The following is a 25,114-nucleotide window of genomic DNA, read 5'->3' on the forward strand; positions in this document are numbered from 1 at the left end:
GGGTACCCACCCAGGTGATCGACTGAGACCACCTTAGGGTGAGGGGAATTAGAAATGGATAGTGGTACCATCATCAAAAAGTCTACAAATAACAAATGCTGGAGAGGGTGTGGAGAAAAGGGAACCCTCCTGCACGGTTGGTGGGAATGTAAATTGGTGTAGCCACTATGGAGAACAGTATGGAGTTTCCTTAGAAAACTAAAAATAGAGCTACCATATGGTCCAGCAATCACGCTCCTGGGTATATACCTGGAAAAGATGAAAGTTCTAATTTGAAAAGATACATGCACCCCAATATTCTTAGCAGCACTATTTACAATAGCCAAGACATGGAAGCAACCTAAGTGTCCATCAGCAAATGGATAAAGAAGATGTAGTATATACAATAGAATATTAGCCATAAAAAAGAATGAAATAATGCCATTTGTAGCAACATGGATGGACCTAGACATTATCATACTAAGTAAAATAAGTCAGAGAAAGACAAATACTATATGATATCACTTATATGTGGAATCTAAAAAATAGTACAAATGAACTTTTTTACAAAACAGAAATAGACTCACAGACACAGAAAATAAACTTATGGTTACCGAAGGGGAAGGGAAGGGAGGGATAAATCGGGAGTATGTGAGATTAACAGATGCACACTACTATATATAAAATAGATAAACAACAAGGATTTACTGCATAGCACAGGGAACTATATTCAATACCTTGTAATAAACAACAATGGAGAAGAATCCCCAAAAAATATAGATATATACATATGTATAACTGAATCACTTTTCTGTACACCTGAAATTAATACAATATTGTAAATCAAATATACTTCAATAAAAAAAGAAAAAAGAAAAAGAAATGGATGGTGATGGAGGGAAATGATGAGGACCAGTTGTGGTCCTACAACCAGGTGCAGTGACAGAAGCTGTAGTTCATTCCGTTAACTTCCCTCTCCTAAGTTATTTTTCAGGAAGAGCGGCCCATCAGAGTGCTGAAAAAGCTGTTTCCCGAGTGCAGATGGAGAAGCAACAGATCCACGTGGCACAAAAGGTGGACTAGAGCGGACACAGGGCGTCACTCAGATTTCCCTTCAAGGCAGGGCTTGCTTCCCAGCTGCAAGGAGTGTGCTTAGCTGAGCGCCTCCAGCTTCAGCTCCTTCAGGATTCACCTCAGTGACTGAGCTGAAGTCACGCACTGCTCCAGCGGCCCCTGCCAATGACCATCCAAGGCAGTGGTACAAGGGCCTAGGCTTTTCTGCCCGAGGCTAGTCTCCTGCTCCCGTTGGGCCGGCAGAGACTTTGTGAGGTCTGCATCGTGGTCTGACAGCCCTCACAGACCAATCCTGCTTCTTCCCTTGACTTTCTCTGGTGTTACACTCCAGGAGATCTTCTGTACTCTCAACTCCATATCAGTGTCTGCTTCCTGGAGAACCCAACCTGTGACAACACGAATTTCCTAAATCTCTGCTTTTTTTCCTCTCCACAACCCCTTAAATTGTTTCTCAGGGCCTCAGATTGAGGGGAATTTTATATCTCTAATCCCAACCACTCTAGCCAAGCTGTACTCTTCTCCAACCTCCTTTATACCCCGTTGCAGCACTTAACCACGGATTCCCTTATGTTTTAATGTTTTTTCATGTCTTCCCAAACATAAGCTCCTTGAGTGCAGGGACTATTTCTTAAACTTCTGTATGTTCAGAGTGACTAACTAAAGTAAGGGCCACACAGAAGATACTGTGGTGAATTCAATTGATTTGATATTGAAAGCCCAGTCCCTGGGAACCTGTCAGACCACAAATCAGGCCAAGTGGATTAAAGGAAACTATAAAGTAATAGCTAGAGGGAACCTAGCTTTTGCTGGTTTTCATACCAAAGTACTGTATTCCTAAGAGACGGATCATCAACCATGAATTACCAATCTGAGAATGCCCATTAATCATTTTGAAGAGTTTCTAGTTTGACAACTGAATTCTATCATTTAAAAAAAGGTTTATTACTTATCCGATCAATGACCCATTTCACCTGGGAGTGTTGGGAGGAAAACCTTTTGCCTCTTGCAATTTGAGTCCAGTGATTAGGTCCTGCAAATTAACTGACAATAGACAGATTAAAAAGAGAAAAGACGAGATTTATTTAGCATTGGAGGGGGGGGGAGTTTCCAATAATGGAAACCTCCTGGAATAGCCTGAAGTAACTTTATATATCTCAATTTAACAAAAGGGGGGTTTTTAGGACTTCAGTGGGAGAGTATGGAAGGTTCTACTGGGCTTTTTGATGCTAATTGCAATGGACATTGTGTCTCCGGGGCAACTGAATTAGCAGGAAACTCCCTTGGAAGGGGTTTAAAGGTAGCTGTATTTTCAGGAGGCTTTGCTTTAGTCAGATTAAGAGAAACTCAGATAAAATTTCTTTCTGTATCTTCTGTAGTTCAAACGTTCTCACTTTATACCAACTCTGGGGGTCCAAGTGAGTCCCCACTGGGGGAAAAGGTCTTGTCCAAATATCCAGAGAGAGGAACCTATCTGAAGCCTTGGGATATGTCTAAGCCTGCCTGCCCGACTGTGACTGATTGCTATCAGGGATTAAGCGGTGTCTGGGGCACCTCTGTTAGCTACTATAGACAGGCAAGAATGTGTCAAGAAGTGGTTCTTCAAAGAGCTCATAAGAAGGCAAAAAAGAGGGAGAGCAATAATCGTTGTCCTTTGAGAAGGAAGGGTGGTGTGAGAGAAAGTTCACATTGGTCCTGGCCAGGCGGACCACGATCTGGGGGCCAGATTTGGGGAACCTCAGGTTCCCAGGCTCCAGCTTGTAGGCTGTGTTTACTCAAATTACTTCCTCAAGTAGAGTGAGGATAACAATATCTAACTCAGTGGAGTTGTAAAGATTCACTAATACCGGAGGCAGGGCGACGGGCTCGGAGCAAGCGCTCACTTGGGTCTGTTCTTTCCGGGAATGGGTGGGGTAGAGAACCTAGGACTCCTCAAGAGAGCTCCCAAGACTCGCGTCATTCGTCACTCTGGCTGGTTTATAAAAACCCCACCAGAGCCCCGAGATCAGTTTTAGTTTCTCTTCTTTCCGAAGAAGCCTCTCGGTGCCCAGCTGGGGAACCTGACCCTCGAGGAGCCGTCCAGTGGTCGCCGCGGTCGCCTGCAGATTAGCCCGCGCTTGTTCGCCCTCTTTCCACTAGGTTACCGTCGCGATTGACTTTAAATCTGACACAGGGACCGCGTCGGTGAGGTTTGGCCTCTCGACCCAAGCTTACTGGGAAACCGAAACCGCTGGGCTCGGCTAGCGGCGCCGGAGAGCGCACGCTCCCCCGCCCGGGGCGCGCCCAGCCCGCGCGCCTCCCGCGCCCGCCCCCGGGACTCTAAGTTTCGATTCTCCCTGGAGCAGAGTCCCGCGCCGCGGCCAGGCCAGCGCAGCGCGCCATGGCGGACCCGGGGGTGTGCTGCTTCATCACCAAAATCCTGTGCGCCCACGGGGGCCGCATGGCCCTGGAAGCGCTGCTCGACGAGATGCAGCTCTCCGAGGCGCAGCTCTGCGAGGTGCTGGAAGAGGCCGGGCCCGACCGCTTCGTGGTGTTGGAGACGGGCGGCAAGGACGGGGTCATCCGGTCCGTGGTGGCCACCACTCGAGCCCGGGTCTGCCGTCGCAAGTACTGCAGCAAACCCTGCGGAAACCTGCACCTCTGCAAGCTCAACCTGCTGGGCCGGTGCCACTATTCGCAGTCGGAGCGGTGAGTGCCCTGGGAGGGAGGGACGTCTCCCCGGGTCCCGGTCTGGGAGGACTGTCGCGGCTGCTGCTCCGCGAGGGGTGCGCCCTCGCGGGCACCTCGCACCCGATGCCTCTTCCTCCAGCTGCTCCCTCCTCTGCTTCCCTTCTTGCTGGGCCCGTGCTTCTGCTCTCGAAGGTTCCCTTCCCTCCAGCGCCTTCAGACCTTCCTTTGAATATGGCTAGCGCGCTACCGCTCCGGTGAAGACTACGATCAACTCCCCACCTCCATAAGGATAAAGTACTTTTGGGCAAGCCAGGGCCTAGACAATTTGGAGGCAGGTTTGGGAACGAAAGAAAATGCCTCCATTCTCTGGCATCTTGAGTCGTCCCCTCTCTGCTACCTTACCCCCTAGGTGTTGTGCGGTCTTCCCAGCCCCCCAGCCGGCTCGACCCCGGGGTCTGTCTCCATCGCGGCGAGCTGCGGGTCTCTGCTTGGCCTTCCTTTCTAAGCGCCTCCTTTCCCCTCATTATCACTTTTCTGATATCTGACTCTAGCCCGCACCACCAAGACCAGAATGGTTCTATTCAAGGTTACCAATGATGGGTCCTCTTCCAGAGCTCCTTTCCCGTGGGCCCCGCGGTGGCCTGCACCGTTGACCGCCTACCCTTGGGACCACTTTGAAACAGTGTGCCCTATCTCCCAGGCAGCTGCTTCTGTGTTCCCACTTGTTCCTTTTCTGTTTCCTGAATATAGGTGTGCCCCAAGGTTTCAGTTAAGCCTTTTGATGTACCTGTGTTCCAGGTCTCTCCCCGAGAGCCCTCACTTCCTTGGGTTTAGTCGTCACATCTACAAAGATGGCTTCCTTGTGTACATCCGTTGCCTCGGCCTTCCTACTGACTCTAGGTTCTTCATCTCCAGGTGTCTGAGGAGCAACTGCACCTGAATATCCTGCCAGTCTGTGTCGAACTCATCTTCTTTCCCCCAGGGCAGGGTCTGTGACACTCCCACCCCCCCCCCCCCCCCACAACCCTCAACCTCTTCTTCCTCCTTCATAATACCTTAAACACCAAGTTCTTTTATTGACCTCTCCCATCCCTTCCCTGTCTGGTTCCTACTAACGCATCTCACTTCTAAATGAATGCCTTGTTGAATTAATGAATGATTTTCTCTGACCATAGTCTTTCTCTCCATCTTTCCTATCCGTATGTACTTCTGCTAAATTGTTTTTCTTGATGTAGTACTTGTCACACTTCCTCCATCCTTAAAAACTTTAAGTGGTGTCTTAGTGTCCAAAATGGTGGTCATCAAACTTTTCAGCATGTGCTTATTAGTGAAAAACTTTAGATTACTCACTCGCACTACTTGTATGATAAAACATACAAAAGACAGATGTTTTAGATGGATGTGGTAGATAAGTTTAAAAAAAAATTTGTTTAGAGCAAAACTAAAATTTTAAGAATATGCTCCATTGTTATTAAAAAGAAATATTTATTATGTCGTGAGGCAACAATCTGAACGTCTATTTCTGAGTTTCAGGAAGTTATGTGTATGGAAGGAGTCATCTAAGTCGGCAGATGAAATCAGGAAGGAGGAAAAGAGGGTAGAGAATAGAAAAAAGGAAGGAACATTCTAGCACTCTACCGAATAACAATGGAGATGGAAGGCTTTGTTATCTTTTCTGTTGTGAAAAATTCTTCGCCATTTAGTGTTGGGATATTAGTTTTAAATACATAGGCTTCTTATCTTTTAATTTTTTACTATGAATATTTTCAACATACACTAAAGTAAAGTAAAGAGAATGATGAACCCTATGTGCTCATCGGTTCAACAGTTTTCAAAGTACAGTAAGGCCAGTCTTGGTTCATTTATTCTCCCCTCCCCATCCCTGTCCCCAACTCAAACGTGTTATTTTAAACCAAATGCCAGAGATTATTTGCTTTGTAAATACTTTAGTATCTCCAAAGATTAAAGACTCTATTTTATTAGTATAACCACAGTACAATGATCACTTTTTTTTTACGATTATATTTTCTTTTTATAAATTTATTTATTCATTTATTTATTTTTGGCTGCATTGGGTCTTTGTTGCTGCGCACGGGCTTTCTCTAGTTGCGGCAAGTGGGAGCTACTCTTTGTTGCGGTGCGTGGGCTTCTCATTGTGGTGGCGTCTCTAGTTGCGGAGCACCGGTTCTAGGCTCATGGGCTTCAGTAGTTGCGGCACGAGGGCTCAGTAGTTGTGGCTCACAGGCTCTAGAGCACAGGCTCAGTAGTTGGGGCATACAGGCTTTGTTGCTCTGCGGCATGTGGGATCTTCCCAGACCAGGGCTCGAACCAGTGTCCCCTGCATTGGCAGGCAGATTCTTAACCGTTGCGCCACCAGGGAAGTCCCTACGATTATAATTTTAATATCATATAATATCCAGTTAGTGTTCAAATTTCTCTGATTGCCCTATACTTGGACTTTCATTTTCAGGGAAAAAAACCTACACAGTCATATTTCATAATTGTTTCAATATGTTATATATTTAATATATTTAGAAACTGTTTTAATTTGTTACATGCAGTAGGTTTAGAAACTTTAGTTTTTTGTTTTATTATTGTTGTTATTATTTTGTTGTTGTTGTTTGCAACTCAAAACCATTTTAAGCTCGTAAGTTGGGTAGTTAACCTGCACTTTTTTATATTTTAGAAGAGGAATAATATGTTCTATATGAATAATATGGTCTGTAGGAATAATTTGGTCTATGCAAGTTTGGGTGGATTCTCTGGAGAATTCATTAAAGTCTTTTTTCTTTTTCTTTAGTTGAGTGATAAATTCTTATTTCTTAAATGTATGGGTCCAGTCTTATTTTTAAAATCTTTTTATATCACTTTTGAGTTTGGGAATTACAAATTTTTAATCCATTAATGTATATTGTGTCCTCATAATAAGGACCCTTGGGAGAATTCTTTTTCTTTTGCCTAAAAGCCTAGAAAATATATTTTTTTCCCAAGTATGTTTTAAAATATTTTCCCTTTCTTAGCAACTTATAAATCCTCATCTTCTAATACTTGACACGTGGGAGTCTAAGGGCTTTCTTTGTGGATTATAGGTTGGTGGGCGCTGTTGACCAGTTGATACCCATGCTGAGGTTACCATTCAGTTTAGTAACTGTTCTCTGTCTGCATGAGGATAGCTTGCCTTTTGCTGGACTTCTACATTTTCCTTTGTAGTACTATTATTTATAGGTGGAATTTCTCCTATCAGTTCTGCTGTTCCGGTCTTTTCTCTTATGTTGCTTTTATTTAAAAATTGTTTTTAATTTTTGGCTGTGTTGGGTCTTCGTTGCTGTGTGTGGGCTTTCTCTAGTTGCGGCGAGCAGGGGCTACTCTTCATTGCGGTGTGTGGGCTTCTCATTGCTGTGGCTTCTTGTTGTGGATCTCAGGCTCTAGGCGTGCGGTCTTCAGTAGTTGTGGCACACGGGCTCAGTAGTTGTGGCTCGCGGGCTCTAGAGCGCAGGCTCAGTAGTTGTGGCACACGGGCTTAGTTGCTCCCTGACATGTGGGATCTTCCCGGACCAGGGCTCGAACCCGTGTCCCCTGCATTGGCAGGCAGATTCTTAACCACTGTGCCACCAGGGAAGTCTCTCTGATGTTGCTTTTAACTATACATTTTAGTTGACAACAGGGCTTGCTTCGCTATTGGATAATTAATTTTGGGTATTTCTGTTTGCTTTGATGAAACATACGCCCACACATGGAGTTCTAATCCCAGTTCTGGCACAAATAATAACTACCATTTGTTGAGCAAATAACTGTCTACCAAGTACTATGATAAGCACTTTAGAGATGGTATCCAAGTTCGTCTCTACTATGATTCCTGAGGTAGGTGTTGTAAGTCTCATCTTTTTTTTAAAAATATTTATTTATTTAATTTATTTATTTGGCTGCATCGGGTCTCAATTGCGGCACATGGGCTCTTCGTTGCAGCTCGTGGGCTTCTCTCTAGTTGTGGCGTGCGGGCTGTAGAGCGTGCGCAGGCTCAGTAGTTGCAGCTCGCGGGCTTAGTTGCCCTGCGGCATGTGGGATCTTAGTTCCCTGACCAGAGATCTAACCCATGTCCCCTGCATTGGAAGGCAGATTCTTTACCACTGGACCACCTGGGAAGTCCCTAAGTCCCATCTTAATGTAACTCAGGCCTAGAGCTGTTTAGAATTTTACTGAAGGTCACATAGCAGATAGCTGGCAAAGTTAGTGTTGAACCCAGATCTGCATAACTTCTTAACTTAGCTACTGGTGTCGTCAAGTAGCTGTATGAAGTGTGATCTTTCATTAATTCAAGGTCAAGATATTGTTTTGCAAGCATGATTTCTGTTTAACTGTTTAAAGCAGGCTGTCTGTCTTCAACTAGCTTTGTGGTTTCTGCTAATGTGGGTGTTTCCTCTGGGCTCTTTCCTGTTTGTATGCCTTTCCCATTTGCATAACTGAAACTTTGGATGGGGATGGGTAGACAGGAAGAAAACTAATTGACAATTTCATAAATTGAAAAAAAAAAACCAACCAAAAAAATGCAAAGAGTAGTACAACAAGCATCAGAGTATATATATTCTGAGTATATAACGAAAGCTATACTATATGAAAGAATATATAGTATAATAAGCTTATAATTCACCTCCCAGAATAAATATTTATATTTCTATTTTTGCTTTTTTTATTTTAAAATAAAATAAATACCATAACAGGCCTAAGGTTATTGTTTTTTTTCTCTTCCCTAGTCTCATTTCCCTCTTTCCCCAGAAAGCAACTTTAATCATGATTTTGGGGTGTGTCCTGCCCTTCCATGATTTAAAAATTTCCTCTCATATATATTTGTATTCATATACAAAATGTAGTATTGTTTCATGTGTTTTAGAATTTTTACCCAATGTTATGTTTTGAAGATCTATTCATGTTGTTATAAGGATCTAGTTTATTCATCTTAACAGCCATATAGTATTTCATCATATGATTTATACCACAGTTCAATAGTATTTCACCATATGATTTATACCACAGTTCAGCACCTATTCCTGCAATAATGGGCATTTAGAATATTTCTAATTTTTTTGCTACAAAAAAGCATGCTGCCAAGACTATACATTCTCTTGGTCTCATGGCAAGAGCTTCTCCAAGGTAGATCATTAGGAAATGGAATTGCTGGTTTCAGTTCTTGCACAGCTTCAACTTTTCAGGATTCTGACAAATCAGTGTAGTATAAGTGGTTGTACCAATTTACAATTTCATGTTTGATGTCTCAGTTTCCCCATTTTATAGCCAACTAGCACTTAGTATTATCAGATTTTTTTGATTTATGCCAATCTGAAGGGTATACAATGGTATCTTATTTTTTAATTTTAAAAGAATTTTCTCATTAAAGTTTTTATTAGGTGATATTTAAGTCTTACGAGAATGTATAAAGCATACAGTGAATATCTGTGTACCCACAAATCAGCTTCAGAAATAAAGTATTGCACAGTTAAAACCCCCTGAATTCTCACCTTTGATCATCTCCCCCATTTTAGAGGTGATAACTAGAGATAAACATACCAGCTTTAGGTACGATTGACTAATAAATATTGTATATATTTAAGGTGTACAATGTGATAGTTTGTTATATGTATACATTGTGAAGTGATTCCCTCAGTCAAGCTGATTAACCTATTTATCACCTCATCTATTTACCCCCATTTTTTTGATGGTGAGAATACTTTTTTAAAAAATAAATTTATTTATTTATTTATTTATTTTTGACTGCATTGGGTCTTTGTTGCTGCACACGGGCTTTCTCTAGTTGTGGCGAGCGGGGGCTATTCTTCATTGTGGTGTGCGGGCTTCTCACTGCGGTGGCTTCTCCTGTTGTGGAGCACGGGCTCTAGGTGCACAAGCTTCAGTAGTTGTGGCTCATGGGCTCTAGCGTGCAGGCTCAGTAGTTGTGGTGCATGGGCTTAGTTGCTCCGCGGCATGTGGGATCTTCCCAGACCAGGGATCAAACCCGTGTCCCCTGCATTGGCAGGTGGATTCTTAACTACTGCACCACCAGGGAAGTCCCTGATGGTTAGAACACTTAATATCAATGCTCTTAGCAAACTTCAAGTATACAATATTTATTATCAACCGTGGTCACCATGCTGTACCTTAGATCTCCAGAACTTATTCATCTTGTAACTGAAAGTTTGTACCCTTTGACCAACATCCCTCCTCCCCCACCCAAATCTCTGGCAACTACCATTGTATTCTCCTTTTCTACGTGTTTGACTTTCTTAGATTCCATGTATAAGTGAGATCATGCAGGTTTTTGTTTTGTTTTATCTTTCTGTGTCTGTCTTATTTCACTTAGCATGATGTCTTTTAGGTTCATGCATGTCACAAATGGCAGAATTTCCTTCTTTTCATGGTTGAATAATATTTCATCTTATACATATAAACCACATTTTCTTTATCCATTCATCTGTGGATGGACACTTAGGTTATTTCCATATTTTGGCTATTGTGAATAACGCTACATTGAACTTGGGAGTGCAAATATTTCTTCAAGATACTGATATCATTTCCTTTGGATATATACCCAGAAGTGGGATTGCTGGATCATATGGTGTTCTAGTTTTAATTTTTTGAGGAACTCCATACTGTTTTCCATAATGGGCATACCAATTTACAATCCCACAACACTGTTCTGCATTTGATATTTAGTTTCCCCACACATTTAATTTTTCTACACGTGTTTATTTCTTTTTTAATTTTAATTTTATTTTTAAAAACATTTATTTATTTATTTATTTGGTTGTGCTGGGTCTTCGTTGCGGCACACGGGATCTTTGTTGCTGTATGCAGGATTTTCGTTGTGGCATGTGGGATATTTAGTTGCAGCATGCAGGATCTTTTAGTTGTGGCATGTGGGCTCTTTAGTTGAAGCATGCAGGCTCTTTTAATTGTGACATGCAGGATCTAGTTCCCTGACCAGGGATTCAACCCGGACCCCCTGCATTGGGAGCACGGAGTCTTAACCACTGGACCACCAGGGAAATCCCTACACATGTGTTTATTTCTTTTATTTTTATTTTGTAAATTTTATTTATTTATTTTTGTCTGCATTGGGTCTTTGTTGCTGCACGCAGGCTTTCTCTAGCTGCAGTGAGCGGGGGCTACTCTTTGTTGCGGTGCACGGGCTTCTCATTGCAGTGGCTTCTCTTGTTGTGGAGCATGGGCTCTAGGCACATGGGCTTCAGTAGTTGTGGCATGCAGGCTCAGTAGTTGTGGTGTGCGGGCTGTAGAGCGCAGGCTCAGTAGTTGTGGCTCACGGGCTTAGTTGCTCCGTGGCATGTGGGATCTTCCCGGACCAGGGATCGAACCCATGTCCCCTGCATTGGCAGGTGGATTCTTAAACACTGCACCACCAGGGAAGTCCCCATGTGTTTATTTCTAAGCAACATTTAGGATTATTTTGCCTGTTTTCAAGCCTATAAATTACATCAATACTAGGTATGCAAATACTTGCTTTATTTTGCTCTTGTTTGCACAGCATAATGTTTCTGAGACTCACCTCTAATATATAAAGCCCTGTTTCTGTACCACCTTGAGACCTGGGCAAGATGGACTTCTGCCCTGGGCCCTCTGCTTTACAGGTCCTATTCCAGCCCAACTGTATACCTACTCACTTATTGAGGAGTCTGGGGTTAAGGAATCGTGCTCATCTAGAACCAGTGGCCTTCATCTGTGGCCCCTACCCCTGTTCTAGACTATGCTCTGGGTTCCCAGGACCCTAGAATTCCCAAGCCCACTTCCAGAGCCTGAGTGGGCTTCTTCCCTGGGTCTTCCTACACGTGGAAGGAATTTGGATGTACAGGCTGGCATGTTCATTGCCTCTGTATGATGGTGCTGGCAATGTGGGACAGAGCCTGAGGGGGAGAAGAGAAGAGGGGGGCTGGAGTTGGGAGTGGGGGCTGTCTTTAACTTTTTGGCTGCACCGCACTGGCATGTGGGATCTTAGCTCCAGACCAGGTATCGAACCCGTGCCCCCTGCAGTGGAAGCACAGAGTCTCAACTGCTGGACCACCAGGGAAGTCCCAGCGGCTTTCTTTCTTCATTCTACTACATCCTATTCATAGAGCTCAAAGGAGTCTGAGCATTCTAAATTCAAACTTGGCCTTCCAGGTCATTATGAAAGTATGTTTGTCAAGATAGGAAGAGAGAATATATATTAGAACATATTTTATTGAACCATTTCTTAGCTTGATTAATTACTTTGAAGTGTTTAGATATTTGGTGTATGGGCCTCCATTTTATCATGCCTCAAACCCCACAAATTTTAGGAGAGGGACTGCTCTAGTTCTTTCTTTTATAAACAATAGCTTTCTTTCGCACAAATGTACGCAATTTATATATCAATTTTCTTGTTATTAAAATATAGATTGTTTTCAGTTTTTTGCTATTACAAACTGTAATATTTTGGTATATCTTTCCTTGTGTAAACGTGCAAAAGTTACCTAGGTATCTAGTACCAGAATTTCCATACTTAAGCTTTAGGAGACAATACCAAATTGTTTTCCAGGTTTGTATACCAAGTTTTACTCCCACCAGAAAAATATGAGGATTCCCGTGTTTCATATCCTTGCCAATTGATGTCATCAGCCTTTTACAAATTGTGCCAATATAAGGAATGTGAAATTGTGCCTCATTGTGTTTTTATTTATTTATTTATTTTGGCCACGCTGTGAGGCGTGTGGCATCTTAATTCCCAGACCAGGGATCGAACCCGCACTCCCTGCAGTGGAAGCGCAGAGTCTTAAGCACTGGGCCACCAGGGAAGTCCCTCACTGTGTTTTGTTTTTTTTTTTAAGGTATTTGTTTATGGCTGTGTTGGGTCTTCGTTTCTGTGCGAGGGCTTTCTCTAGTTACGGCAAGCGGGGGCCACTCTTCATCGCGATATGCGGGCCTCTCACTACCGCGGCCTCTCTTGTTGCGGAGCACAGGCTCCAGACGCGCAAGCTCAGTAATTGTGGCTCACGGGCCCAGTTGCTCCGCGGCATGTGGGATCCTCCCAGACCAGGGCTCGAACCCGTGTGCCCTGCATTGGCAGGCAGATTCTCAACCACTGCGCCACCAGGGAAGCCCCGCCCCACTGTGGTTTTAATTCTTTATATATTCTCGGTCTCTGGCCCTTTTAAGTCGTGACGCTTGTTTAAAAAGTTAAAAAAATTTATTTTTAATTAATTAATTTATTTTTGGCTGTGTTGGGTCTTCGTTTCTGTGCGAGGGCTTTCTCTAGTTGTGGCGAGCGGGGGCCACTCTTCATCGCGGTGCGCGGGCCTCTCACTATCGCGGCCTCTCTTGTTGCGGAGCACAGGCTCCAGACGCGCAAGCTCAGTAATTGTGGCTCACGGGCCTAGTTGCTCCGCGGCATGTGGGATCTTCCCAGACCAGGGCTCGAACCCGTGTCCCCTGCACTGGCAGGCGGATTCTCAACCGCTGCACCACCAGGGAAGCCCCCCAAAAAATTTTTTTTATACAATTTTTAAAGTTATTTTCCATTTATAGTTACTACAAAATATTGGCTGTATTCCCTGTGTTGTACAATACATCCTTGAGCCTGTCTTAAACCCAATAGTTTGTACCTCCTACTCCCCCACCTCTATATTCTCCCCTTGACCAACGGCAACCATTGGTTTGTTCTCTATATCTGTGAGTTTGCTTCTTTTTTGTTATATTCACTAGTTTGTTGTATTTTTTAGATTCCACATATAAGTGATATAATAGAGTATTTGTCTTTTCCGTCTGACTTATTTCACTTAGCATAATGCCCTCCAAGCCCATCTATGTTGCTGCAAATGGCAAAATTTCATTCTTTTTTATTGCTGAGTAGTATTCTATTCTGTATATATTCTACATCTTTACCCATTTATCTGTTGATGGACACTTCGGTTGCTTCCATATCTTGGCAATTGTAAATAATGCTGCTGTGAACATTGGGGTGCATGTATCTTTTCAAATTAGTGTTTTTGTTTTTGTCAGATATATACCCAGTAGTGGAATTGTTGGATCATGTGGTAGTTTTATTTTTAGTTTTTTGAGAGACCTCCATACTGTTTTCCACAGTGGCTGTACCAATGTACATTCTCACTAACAGTGTACGAGGGTTCCATTTTCTCCACTTCGACACCAACATTTGTTATTTGTGTTCTTTTTAAAAACCATTCTGACAGGTGTGAGGTGGTATTTCATTGTGGTTTTGATTTACATTTCCCTGATGATTAGCGATGTTCAACATCTTTTCATGTGCCTATTGGCCATCTGCATTTCCTCTTTGGAAAAATGTCTATTCAGTTCTGCCCATTTTTTAATTGAGTTGTTTGGGTTTTGTTTTGTTTTGTTTTGTTTTTTGATGTTGAGTTGTATGAGCTGTTTATATATGTTGGATATTAATCCCTTATTGGTCATATCATTTGCAAATATTTTCTCCCATTCAGTAGGTTGTCTTTTCGTTTTGTTGATGGTTTCCTTTGCTGTTCAAAAGCTTTTACGTTTAATTAGGTCCCATTTGTTTATTTTTGCTTTTATTTCCTTTACTTTAGGAGACAGATCCAAAAAAAAAATTGCTGCAGCATAATGCTTGTTTTATTTATTTATTTATTTTTGGCTGTGCCAGGCAGCTTGTGGGATCTTATTTCCCCAACCAGGGATCGAACCCAGGCCCTTGGCAGCGGAAGTGCAGAGTCCTAACCACTGGACTGCCAGGGAATTCCCAGTGCTTGTTTTTCAAGTTTGTCTTATGTGGTGTCTAATTCTTACTTGTTGCTTCTGTTTGCATTTTTCTCTTTCTGTCCTCTTAGCACTCTATTTTTGTCTATAATTGCCTTTACTATATTTAATCTTTTATCATAAAGTGTACAGTTCAATGGCAATATGTACATTTATGACTCTGTGCAACCATCACCACTGTCTTGTTCCAGAACATTTTCCTCATCCCCAGAAGAGGCCCCACACCCATCCACAGGCACTCCTCTTTATTCCTTCCACCCAGCCCCTGGCAACCTCTAGTCTTCTTTCTGTCTGCATGGATTTGCCTATTCTGGATGTACCCTCTAAATGGAATCATCCAGTATTTGTCCCATTGTGTTTGGCTTCTTTCACTTAGCATATGTGTTCAAGGCTTGCCTTTTACTCTTGCATGTTGCGTGTCATTTGAGGGGGTGTATTTACCCAGGAGGGGTCTTCTTGGGCGTCTCCTTTGTTCCTGATTGTGCTGTGTCCATGGAGTCTCCTTGTCAGGCTGATGGCCTTAGAGACATGCTGCTTTCTGTGACGTCACAGCACGAAGGGGTGTGTGCCCCATAAGAATCATTTGTGAATTTTTGCTCTCCTTTCGGATTTGCTTCATATTTATTTGAATTTGATCAAATTTGACTTTCAATTTCTGCAGCCTTCTGCAAAAATTAAACTAAGAAACTTAATAAGTGATACTGTGAATCATGATAAACAATCTTAAATAAGTGACAAATAAGCATCTGATAACAAAATATTTTCTACTTTTTACATAATGTGGAGATGGCAGAATTAAAGATTTAAAATAAGTATAGATTTGTTTTCCGTCCATAAAAAGTTTCTGATTTGATTACTGCTCCTGATCACATTTATTTCCAAACTGGTGTCTGTGATCTTTACCTACAGGCTACTTTGGAATTGACAAAGGCCCCAAGATGGTGGTGGAAAAAGAGTAAAAGAATCTAGAAGAACCTAGGATTTCAAGTCCGTTGAGAAACCAATTTAACCAAATTGGGACACCAGAGTTAGACTCAGTTTGAGAGAAGAAAGTGGAGACCTAATTCATGATCTTTTAATGCTTCCCCACTAAGAAGAGATTTTAAGATGTTTCAGACCAGCGACTTCCCTGGCGGTCCAGTGGTTAAGACTCCACGCTTCCACTGCAGGGGGCATGGGTTCCATCCCACGTGCCTCGTGGCCAGAAAAAAAAAAAAAAAAGAATGTTTCAGACCAATTCATAGCTTCAGGTTAAGAGAGGTCATCTGGGAAGTAGTTTCCAAACATTTTGATTCCTCACCCCTGTCATTAAAGAACATTTTCAGCATGTACTCCTATTATGTATCTATTTATTTAAAAACCGTATGATGTATAACTCTTACTTTGTGCATTAAATATTTATTAATTTGTTACCTTTTAAAAGAACTTTAAAATCAACTTTTGAGGTATGATTTACATACAATAAAATATACCCATTTAAAGCGTACAGTTTGAAGAATCTTTGAAGAGTCGTAACAAATGGATATACCCATGTAACCATCATCATGATCAAGATACAGAAAATTTTCATCAGTCCTAAAGGTTCTCTTATGCCCCTTCTAAATTAACCAAGTAATCCTCCCTAATCCTTCACCTCTTTCAGCCCAGGCAATAATTTTTTACTTTCTTAGATACAAAATAAATATAAAGAGTTGTAACATTTTTTTCCCACACCTTGATGGGTCGATTTTGGGTTGCCCCTGTGGTATAGTAGGTACCCAGCTTTGGAGCAATACTTCTCAGGCTTTGATGTATATCTGAATCACTTGGGGAGAGCTTATTAAAATGTGGATTCCTAATCACACAACAGAAATTCTGGTTCAGAAGGGATAAATGGGGGCCTTGGAATTTGTGTTTAACCATCACCCTAAGGATTCTTTTGCAGGGGTTCAGGAACCACACTTTCAGAAACAGTATCTGCAGATGCACTTCCTGGCAGATTGCAAATGCAAGTTTTATGTGGCTTTAGAGTTTGAGGGAGTCAAAGAGAAATGCATTCTTTAGTGCTGAGTGAGCAAATGATGAAAAAACTGTTGCATTCCTCCAAGGTTAGGGTGACATGTCTCTTACTCTTATATGATAGAACCACAAGACATACAGGAAACCTCAGACATTCTACCCACTACGTCAACAAATATTTATTGTGTCACCAAAAGTAGGCTATTCTAGAAGCTTCTGCCCCTTTCTCACTGAAAGAATCCTCAAACACCATTAACCAGTTAATTCATCTTTCTCCCTAGTCTTCTTTAATATTCTTCTTAACTTCCAAAGGGATTTATGTTGGGAAGTGTGGCAGAGGGAGAAGAGGCGTGTTCAAGGAGAGGAGCCTTGTGTGACCTACTGTCTCTAATCAAGATTTTGGTGGGAATTCCCTGGCGGTCCAGTGGTTAGGACTCCATGCTTCCAATACAGGAGGCAGGGGTTCGATCCCTAGTTGGGGAACTAAGATCCCGCATGCCCTGAGGCATCTCCTGCCCTTCACTCTCTTCACTTCCTGTGCTTTTTCTCAGTCCTGATGTGGACTTAGGGCCATGGTCCCAAACTTTTGCTGCACACTGGAATCACTTGAGGAATCTTTTAAAAATACTGATGCCCAACTCCTACCCCTGGACATTCTGATTTAATTGGTATAGGGTATGACTTGGGCATCAGGGTTTTTAAAAAGTCCCCGGGTAGTTCTAATGGGCAGCAGAGTTTGAGAACCACTGATTAAAAGGACCAGAGAAATAAGTCAAACTGGGGAGATTGTCTACAATATTGAGGCACCTGCATTGTTTGCCTTACTCTTGGTACAGTTATAGGTTACAATCAGTTCCTCGGCCCGCCACCTCTCCCATCCTCAGCGGGCCTGGTCCCCTCTTGTTGCCCCTTGCAGCCCAGAGTCTTGCAGCCTACCAGCTGCATTCTCCTCGCCTGGCCGGGACCCTCGGCCATCTGCACCTGGGGCTAATCACAGTCAGCAGTCAGGGGGCGTCCTCTTCTTTGCGCGTAATGTGTTCTGGGTAATACAGTTGTGGTTAAAGCAGGTCGATTTCTTCGGCTCCACCCTTTCTCTTCCCTGACATTGTTCCTTACCCTGTTCCTGTGCTCTCTGCTGGTCTCCTCTGGTTCTCCCGCATCTGACTAGGGGTTCCAGATTCAGTGAACCATCCCTGCCTCTAGTAACTGGCAATTTAATCTGGAACGTCAGAAGTACAAACATATAGAGGATAGGAGTCTCATGACTAATACTTTGCAGGGTTGGTTTTGATGGGTGACGTTTTATTCTTTAGATGAATGTTCTCTAGATTTTATCTTTCACACATCCTGGTTCCTTTTTTGCCTGGCTTGAATCATGATGAGCTATTTCCTGTTTTCTATACAAACTGACTAGCTCTTTGATTGTGTCCACCCTCCCACATGAGGTGTTGGGGAACAGAGCAGGTGAGTAGGAGAAGAGAAGGGGTATTTTGATACAAATGACTGTCAAGAAACAAGACTCTCCTTAAGGTTATCTTTTTACCGTTGGTCTGATTGTGGAGCCCAGGGTTGGCCCTATGTTTGCTGACCTGTGAAGTGCTAGAGTTCACATGTGTGAGTATCTAGTGCAGGAACCTAGCTTAGAATTTCATCTGACAGGCCCAGCCAGCAATCCCAGCCTGGACTGCACATTGGAATCATCTGGGGTCTCACGTCCTGTCAAATTAAATCAGTCTCTGAGGGTGTGGCCCAGGCTTAGGTATTTCTAAGCACTCCCCGGTTGATTATTATGTGTAACCAGGGATGAGACCCACTCTGCAGGCTAGACTTCATCTGTGGTTGGGGAAGCGTTTATTGCCAGGGTTGAAGTAACATTTTGTTCTGTGACTGGAAGAGAAGAGTGAAAAGGTCATTTGTTTTTAGGCTTTTTGGCTTGAGATTCCTGAGAGACATTCCTGCCTCTTCCAAGGCCATCTTCGCTCTTTTTTTAATTTTTTTTTTTTTAATTTATTTATTTATTTATGGCTGTGTTGGGTCTTCGTTTCTCTGCGAGGGCTTTCTCCAGTTGCGGCAAGTGGGGGCCACTCTTCATCGCGGTGCGCGGACCTCTCACTATCGCGGCCTCTCTTGTTGCGGAGCACAGGCTCCAGACGCGCAGGCTCAGCAATTGTGGCTCACGGGCTCAGTCGCTCCGCGGCATGTGGGATCCTCCCAGACCAGGGCTCGAACCCGCGTCCCCTGCACTGGCAGGCAGATTCTCAACCACTGCGCCACCAGGGAAGCCCCTTCGCTCTTTTTTTAAAAAGTTATCACCTCTTATCCCAGCTCATGCTGTTTGAAGTTTATCTGCTCCAAGTGCAGGCAGCATTCTGCAAACACTTGTTTTCCCCTGGGCGGTTCATAGTGGTTTGTGGGCAAGCTCTTTTCTGTGCCGGGAGGCGGGGAGTCCCTGTGGCTGTGAATCAGCCTTGTGCCCAGCCCATTATTCTTTGCTGGAGAAGGTAGCCTTCAGCATCCTTGCTCCAAGTGTGCTCATCGGACCGGCAGCGGTGGCATCACCTGGGAGCTTGTCAGAAATGCAGATTCTCAGCCCTCACCCCGGACCTACTGATCAGAAACTCTGGGGGTGGGCCCCAGCAATCTGGGTTCTAACAAACCCTCTAGATGATTCTGATGTGAGCTAGAAGGTTGAGACTCACCCAGCAGGTCTGGGATGGGGCCTGAGAATTTGCATTTCTGACAACCTCCTAGGTGATGCTGATCAGGGGACCTCACTTTGAGAACCACTGGCTTTGAGAACCCCCAAGAGGCCTTGGGAGACTTTCACACTATTTCCTGGCTAAATCCTCCTAACGAATACTAGGAACCTGGAGCTGGGACAGAGTGATCAGAAGAAAGTGAGAAGGAAGCTTCTGCATCTTAAACCTGAACATGATCTCCATCAAGCCCTGACCATGATGAGTGCTGCTGCCAAACTTGTCTCCGCAATGCCAACCATAGGAAACAGTTTCTTTTTTTTTTTTTTTGGCCTCGCCATGTGGCATGCAGGATCTTAGTTCCCCAATCAGGGATCAAACCCGCGCCCTTGCAGTGGAAGCATGGAGTCTTAACCCTTGAACCACCGGGGAAGTCCCTAAGCAACAGTTTCTGTCATTTATTGTTTGCCTGAGGATGGAGATGAGAAATGAAAAGCGATCTGGGCCCTCAGACCGGCAACGTCAAGGACCCAGCCAGCGCAGCGTGTGCTGGGCGGGCTCTTCCTACAGGCATGAGTGTCTTGGGTGAGCTTGGCAAAGCCTGGACACTCAGGGCTCCAGGCAGAGGGGTTCTTATTGGACTTGTCTGGCTGCCTTTAGTTATTTAGAGGAAATGTTGACTTCCAGGACCTTGGAAGTGCCCCACTGCTCCTTGGCTAGGACAGAGCAGGCAGAGGACAGATATGACCAATGCTGTATCATGCTGGGACCTGGAGAGGGACTGGGTCCTCATCTGTGACCCTAATCTGGCCACAGGAGAGGTACCATAGTCTTGGCTCTGTGATCACAATGTCTGGACTGGAGCTCAAAGGGAAGAAAGGTTCTTAATTCCTCCCAGTTGTCAGATATCTCCGAGCCAGAGGGTAGAACCTGCCTAGCAGCAGGGTGTTTCAACAAGGTCATTTTCTGTTCCATATCAAGAGGATCGTTAACAGCAGTACCCGGTGGAGTGAGATGCCTTGTGAGGTAATGAAGCTCGCACGTATCTGGTAAAGCTCTAATGGAGGGATTTCCTGCTTTGGGCTGGAGGCTGGTCCCCTTCCTGCTGTAGAGTCTCTTCACAGATCGCCCCTCCCGTGGTGGTTGGAGGAGTGATAAGGTGGGCGTCCCAGCCCAGCCGCGGAGGGCTCTGGGTCGTGGTGGCTGAGGTCAGCAGCAGTTATCTGAAAGGACAGACCCCAGGAGCAAGCGGAGAGCTGAGGTCAGCTTTATCAAGGAGTGCCAGACACACACTAGAAGCCTGAACTCCTGGTAGAGAAAGCCAGGAGAGAGCACGCCTGAGAAAACGGCTAAGATACAGGCTGTCGCCAGAGCCTGACCAGCTGCCCTTGAATTGTGCATGAAGCAGGGTGCGTGGGAGGGCTGGCTGGGTTTTAAGGGCTTGGGCAGTGGCTGCCGTGGTTGTTGATTCTGATTTTTCTCATGAGGTTCCACGGCTAGATAAGAAGGCAATTCTAGGGCGTCCCTGATGGCGCAGTGGTTAAGAATCCGCCTGCCAATGCAGGAGACACGGGTTCGAGCCCTGGTCCGGGAAGATTCCCACATGCCGCGGAGCAACTAAGCCCGTGCGCCACAACTACTGAGCCTGTGCTCTAGAGCCCATGAGCCACAACTACTGAGCCCGCGCGCCACAACTACTGAAGCCTGCGTGCCTAGAGCGCGTGCTCCGCAGCAAAAGAAGCCACCACAATGAGAAGCCTGCGCACCACAACGAAGAGTAGCCCCCGCTCGCCACAACTAGAGAAAGCCCGCGCGCAGCAAGGAAGAACCGACGCAGCCAATACATACATACATATATACACAAATAAATAAAATTTATTTAAAAAAAAAAAGAAGGCAATTCTAGAGTGCTTCAGAAATGCCTTACACGCAGACAGCGTGAATAGTGTGGGACTATTAAAAGTCACTATTTGAATAGTGGCTTTTAAAGATTAATTCTTAGAGAATAACTTTTATGTAGATGTTTACGTTTAAAAAATCATTGTCAATTTCAGTAAGATAATTTTGCAGTCATTCGCATTTCTGTTTACTAGTGACAAACAACTAAAACATCATAGTGGCAACTGATTCATGTTTAATATTTGGGAAGTGAGAGAACTATTAAAAGAAAGATTTTAATCCTCAGTAAGAAAAATAGAATAAGACTTGAATAAATGAAGAGATATTTTCTGTTCCAGAATCAGAAGATTTAATGTAGTTAAGATGACGTAATATCCAATCTAATGTATGGCGTTAACACAAATTAGATTCTCAATATGATCTTTTGTGGAAAGTGACAAAGCCAGAATAAAATTTCTATAGAGGAAATAATAGTTAAGCACACTAAAGAGATTTTTGAAAAGGAATAAGCCAATAATAGGATAAATTATTCTGTTAATATTTAAAATACAGTGCAAAGGACATTTCAGTTGTATGGTATTGGATTCAAGGTAGAACAGTAGATTGATAAAAACGTAATAAGGATTCCAATAGTTCTAAATTTGCTAAAAAGTTAACAAACAATAGTCCTCTATAACAAAATAGTAAGAAAGGAGTCCAATTTAATAGATGTTATTGAGAAAAGTTGATATAAAGCACTTCTGTCCTCCTCTGATGCTGGTTGTCAAAATAAGCTCCAGATATTTTAAAGAATTAAAGTTGAAAATATCTCTTTTAAAGGTGAAACAAAATGGTATAGTTATCCAGCTGTGGTGGAGGAATTCATTTCTCAAGTATTAAAACAGTGGGCTAAATTACGAATGGCGAATTGGAAGGATCTGATTGTATAGAACAGCAATCAGATTGTTGCACAACAACCTTAATAAGTTCTTGATCAAAAGGGAAAAATGCAAAACTATTTGAAATACACAAGGCTGGTAAAGATTAGTATTAAAAAATATAAAGAACAGTTATAAATCTGTAGGTTAGTACCCATTTTTCACTAGATAAACAGTTAAAAGATATGAACAAATACTATAAGTAAGAGGAAATGCAAGCATCAAGCCTACATTTGGGAATATTTCAGTCTTGCTAATAATTAAAGTGCAAATTAAAAGCATGTCTATTCCTTTTCTTTTTTTTTTTTTGACTGCACCATGTGGTGTGCGGGATCTAGTTCCCTGACCAGGGATCGAACCTGGGCCCCCTGCATTGGGAGCACAGAGTCTTAACTGCTTGACCACCAGGGAAGTCCCCCATAAGTCTATTTCCTACTTACTGAAGGAGCAAAAGTGATAAAACTCTATGTTAATGTGCTGGCGGGGAAATAGACAAGCTCTCAGATTGCTGGTATGTTTTCTGGAGAGCAGGAGATCAAAATGAAACAGAAGCTGCAGGGAAACTGATTGTGTCCTTTGAGGCAATACTCTCAAAGAAATAGACCTGAAGAAATAATGTAAAAGAAGAAAGGTTGTTTGTACAAAGGTTGTAATGTAGTGAAAATCTGGCCATTACCTAACCTCCTGACAATTTGATAATGGTTGAGCAAACCAGAAAATATTAAGTTCCCATCGTATTAGCAACTGTTAAAACCATAAATCTGAGGATGTTGGCGATACTATAGGGAGCGCATGTAAGTGAAGAGGTAGAACGAGTTTGTTAGCTCAACATTGATAACTGTCACATTATGTTTGTCTAATGAAAACATCAGTACTGTCTGGGTTTCTCAATGGTCTAAGTCAGTGCTTGTGGGACTTCAGTGTGATTAAATCATTTGGGGATCTTGTTGAAAGGCGGATTTTGATTCAGTAGAACTTGGGTGGGGCCTGACATTCTAAATTTGTGACAAGCTCCCAGATAATGGGGAAGCTGCTGGTTCTCCCGCCACATTTTGAACAGCAAAGACTTAAATCTCTGCCCTGCAGTATGGTAGCCACTAGTCATGTGTGGCTATTCAAATTTAAATTAATTAAAGTAAAGTAAAATAGAACATTTAGTTTCTTAAGTCTTAGTACCTATATTTCAAGTGTTCATTAGTCATGTATGGCTTACATTTTAGGAAGGTCAGATTATAGAACAATTCCATCATCATAGAAAGTACTATCAGACCTAAATCATCAGTCTTAAAGTGAAGAGGATTTTTATCTCTTTCTCTGTAGAGTTGTTTGAAATATACAATTATGAGCTTGTTCCATTCTTTTGCAGTCACAAATCATATAGGTATACATTGGTATGTAAGGCATAGAAGAGAGAAAGCAAGGAACAATTTCATCTAATTTAGTTTGATCAGTGGAATTCTCTTTTCTCATTGATTTTATTGTCAATCCATAGATATGTTATCCTAATTATTCTTTGTCACTCAATGGGCAGTCATTTCCACTAAATTTGTATCAGTTTCTTCGCCATTTTTTCCTTGTCCTACATTATTAATGTATACTAGAGGAGACATTGTTTGAAGAAGTATTGCAATAATTTAAAGTATACATGTGCGGGGCTTCTCTGGTGGTGCAGTGGTTGGGAATCCACCTGCCAATGCAGGGGACACAGGTTCAAGCCCTGGCTGGGGAAGATCCCACATGCCGCGGAGCAACTAAGCCCATGTGCCACAACTACTGAGCCTGCGCTGTAGAGCCCGCGCGCCACAGCCACTGAAGCCCACGCACCACAACTATTGAAACCTGTGCGCCTAGAGCCCGTGCTCAGCAACAAGAGAAGCCACTGCAATGAGAAGCCTGCGTACCGCAACGAAGAGTAGCCCCTGCTCGCCGCTACTAGAGAGAGCCTGCGGGCAGCAATGAAGACCCAACGCAGCCAAAAATAAATACATAAATAAATAAAGTATACAAGTGTATAATTTGTGAAAAAAATCCTCATATTCCCTTTTCCCATCTAGGTGTTTCATCAATTTATATTTTTAAAGTGTACTCTTGAAGCAGGACCAACCTGTATTAGTTACCAAAGGATATGGGCATTGATTTTCATTGAAAGTTCCCTGGATGATTGCTTTTTCTTTACTTTCTGTGAAGTGGAAACACTGACCATTGTCATTTATTTCCAGGAATTTATGCAAATATTCTCACGAGATTCTCTCAGAAGATAACTTCAAGGTCCTGAAAAATCATGCACTCTCTGGACTGAACAAAGAGGAGTTAGCAGTGCTCCTTCTCCAAAATGACCCTTTTTTTATGCCAGAGGTAAGTTCTAATTCCTTAGTTTGAAAAGCAGGGAGAGTGCTGTTGGCAGCGTGGCATCGTGGGTGTGTTGGAATTGGAGCAGAGAAAACTGAGCACCAGGGCCTGCAGGTGGCGGTCAACAGGTGATTGTTGCTGAGTTATCTGAGAGATTCCAACAATTTCCTTCCTATTTGAAGTTTTCCAAGAATTTGAGTCTGGAATGCTTCCTCTGCTAGGCTGCTAGGGAACCCTGTGCGAGCCAGTGTGATCTGAAGAAATAGCAGTAGGACTAAGTGATGCCTTACATCCGAGTGACCTCCTGGAAGAGGTGGGCTTTGAGGCAAGGTTTTGGAAGATGACAGGGTGTATTGGCTGAGGCTAAGTTATTGGAACAAAGAGACCTCAAAGTGCAGTGATTCAAATAAAATATTACTTTGTTTCTCTATCACTTGACAGTCTGGATCGGGGGTCATTAAACCATGGTCCATGGGCCAAATCCCACCTGCCACCTGTTTTTGAAGTTTAACTGGAACACAGCCACCCCCATTCATTTATATATTGTCTATTGCCGCTTTCTCATACAAGAGTGAGTTGAGTATTTGCAACAGAGACTGAATGGCCTGCAAAGCCTAAACTATTTACCATTTGATCCTTTACAGAAATAGTTCACTGACTTTTGGTCTTGCCCAGATGTAGGCAGCTAGGTATCCGATGGTCAGGCAGCTGGATTCCACGATGTCATGCAGGGACTCAGGCCAGTAGGTCAGCCTTATTATCTTA

At 43.2% G+C, this 25,114-nt stretch overlaps 1 protein-coding gene across 1 annotated transcript in view; it reads left to right on the forward strand.

The window, feature by feature from the left end:
- The first annotated feature begins 2,957 nt into the window (after positions 1-2,957).
- Positions 2,958-25,114, forward strand: part of ZC3HAV1 (zinc finger CCCH-type containing, antiviral 1) — a 61,832-nt gene continuing 39,675 nt past the window's right edge. The window contains exons 1-2 of the mRNA XM_007177077.2: positions 2,958-3,738; positions 24,220-24,355. Of these exons, the coding sequence (XP_007177139.2) occupies positions 3,431-3,738; positions 24,220-24,355 (444 nt within the window). The 5' untranslated portion in view covers positions 2,958-3,430. The remainder of the gene's footprint in view (positions 3,739-24,219; positions 24,356-25,114) is intronic.

Source organism: Balaenoptera acutorostrata, chromosome 7 (assembly GCF_949987535.1).
Source record: "Balaenoptera acutorostrata chromosome 7, mBalAcu1.1, whole genome shotgun sequence".
Classification (NCBI taxonomy): domain Eukaryota; kingdom Metazoa; phylum Chordata; class Mammalia; order Artiodactyla; family Balaenopteridae; genus Balaenoptera; species Balaenoptera acutorostrata.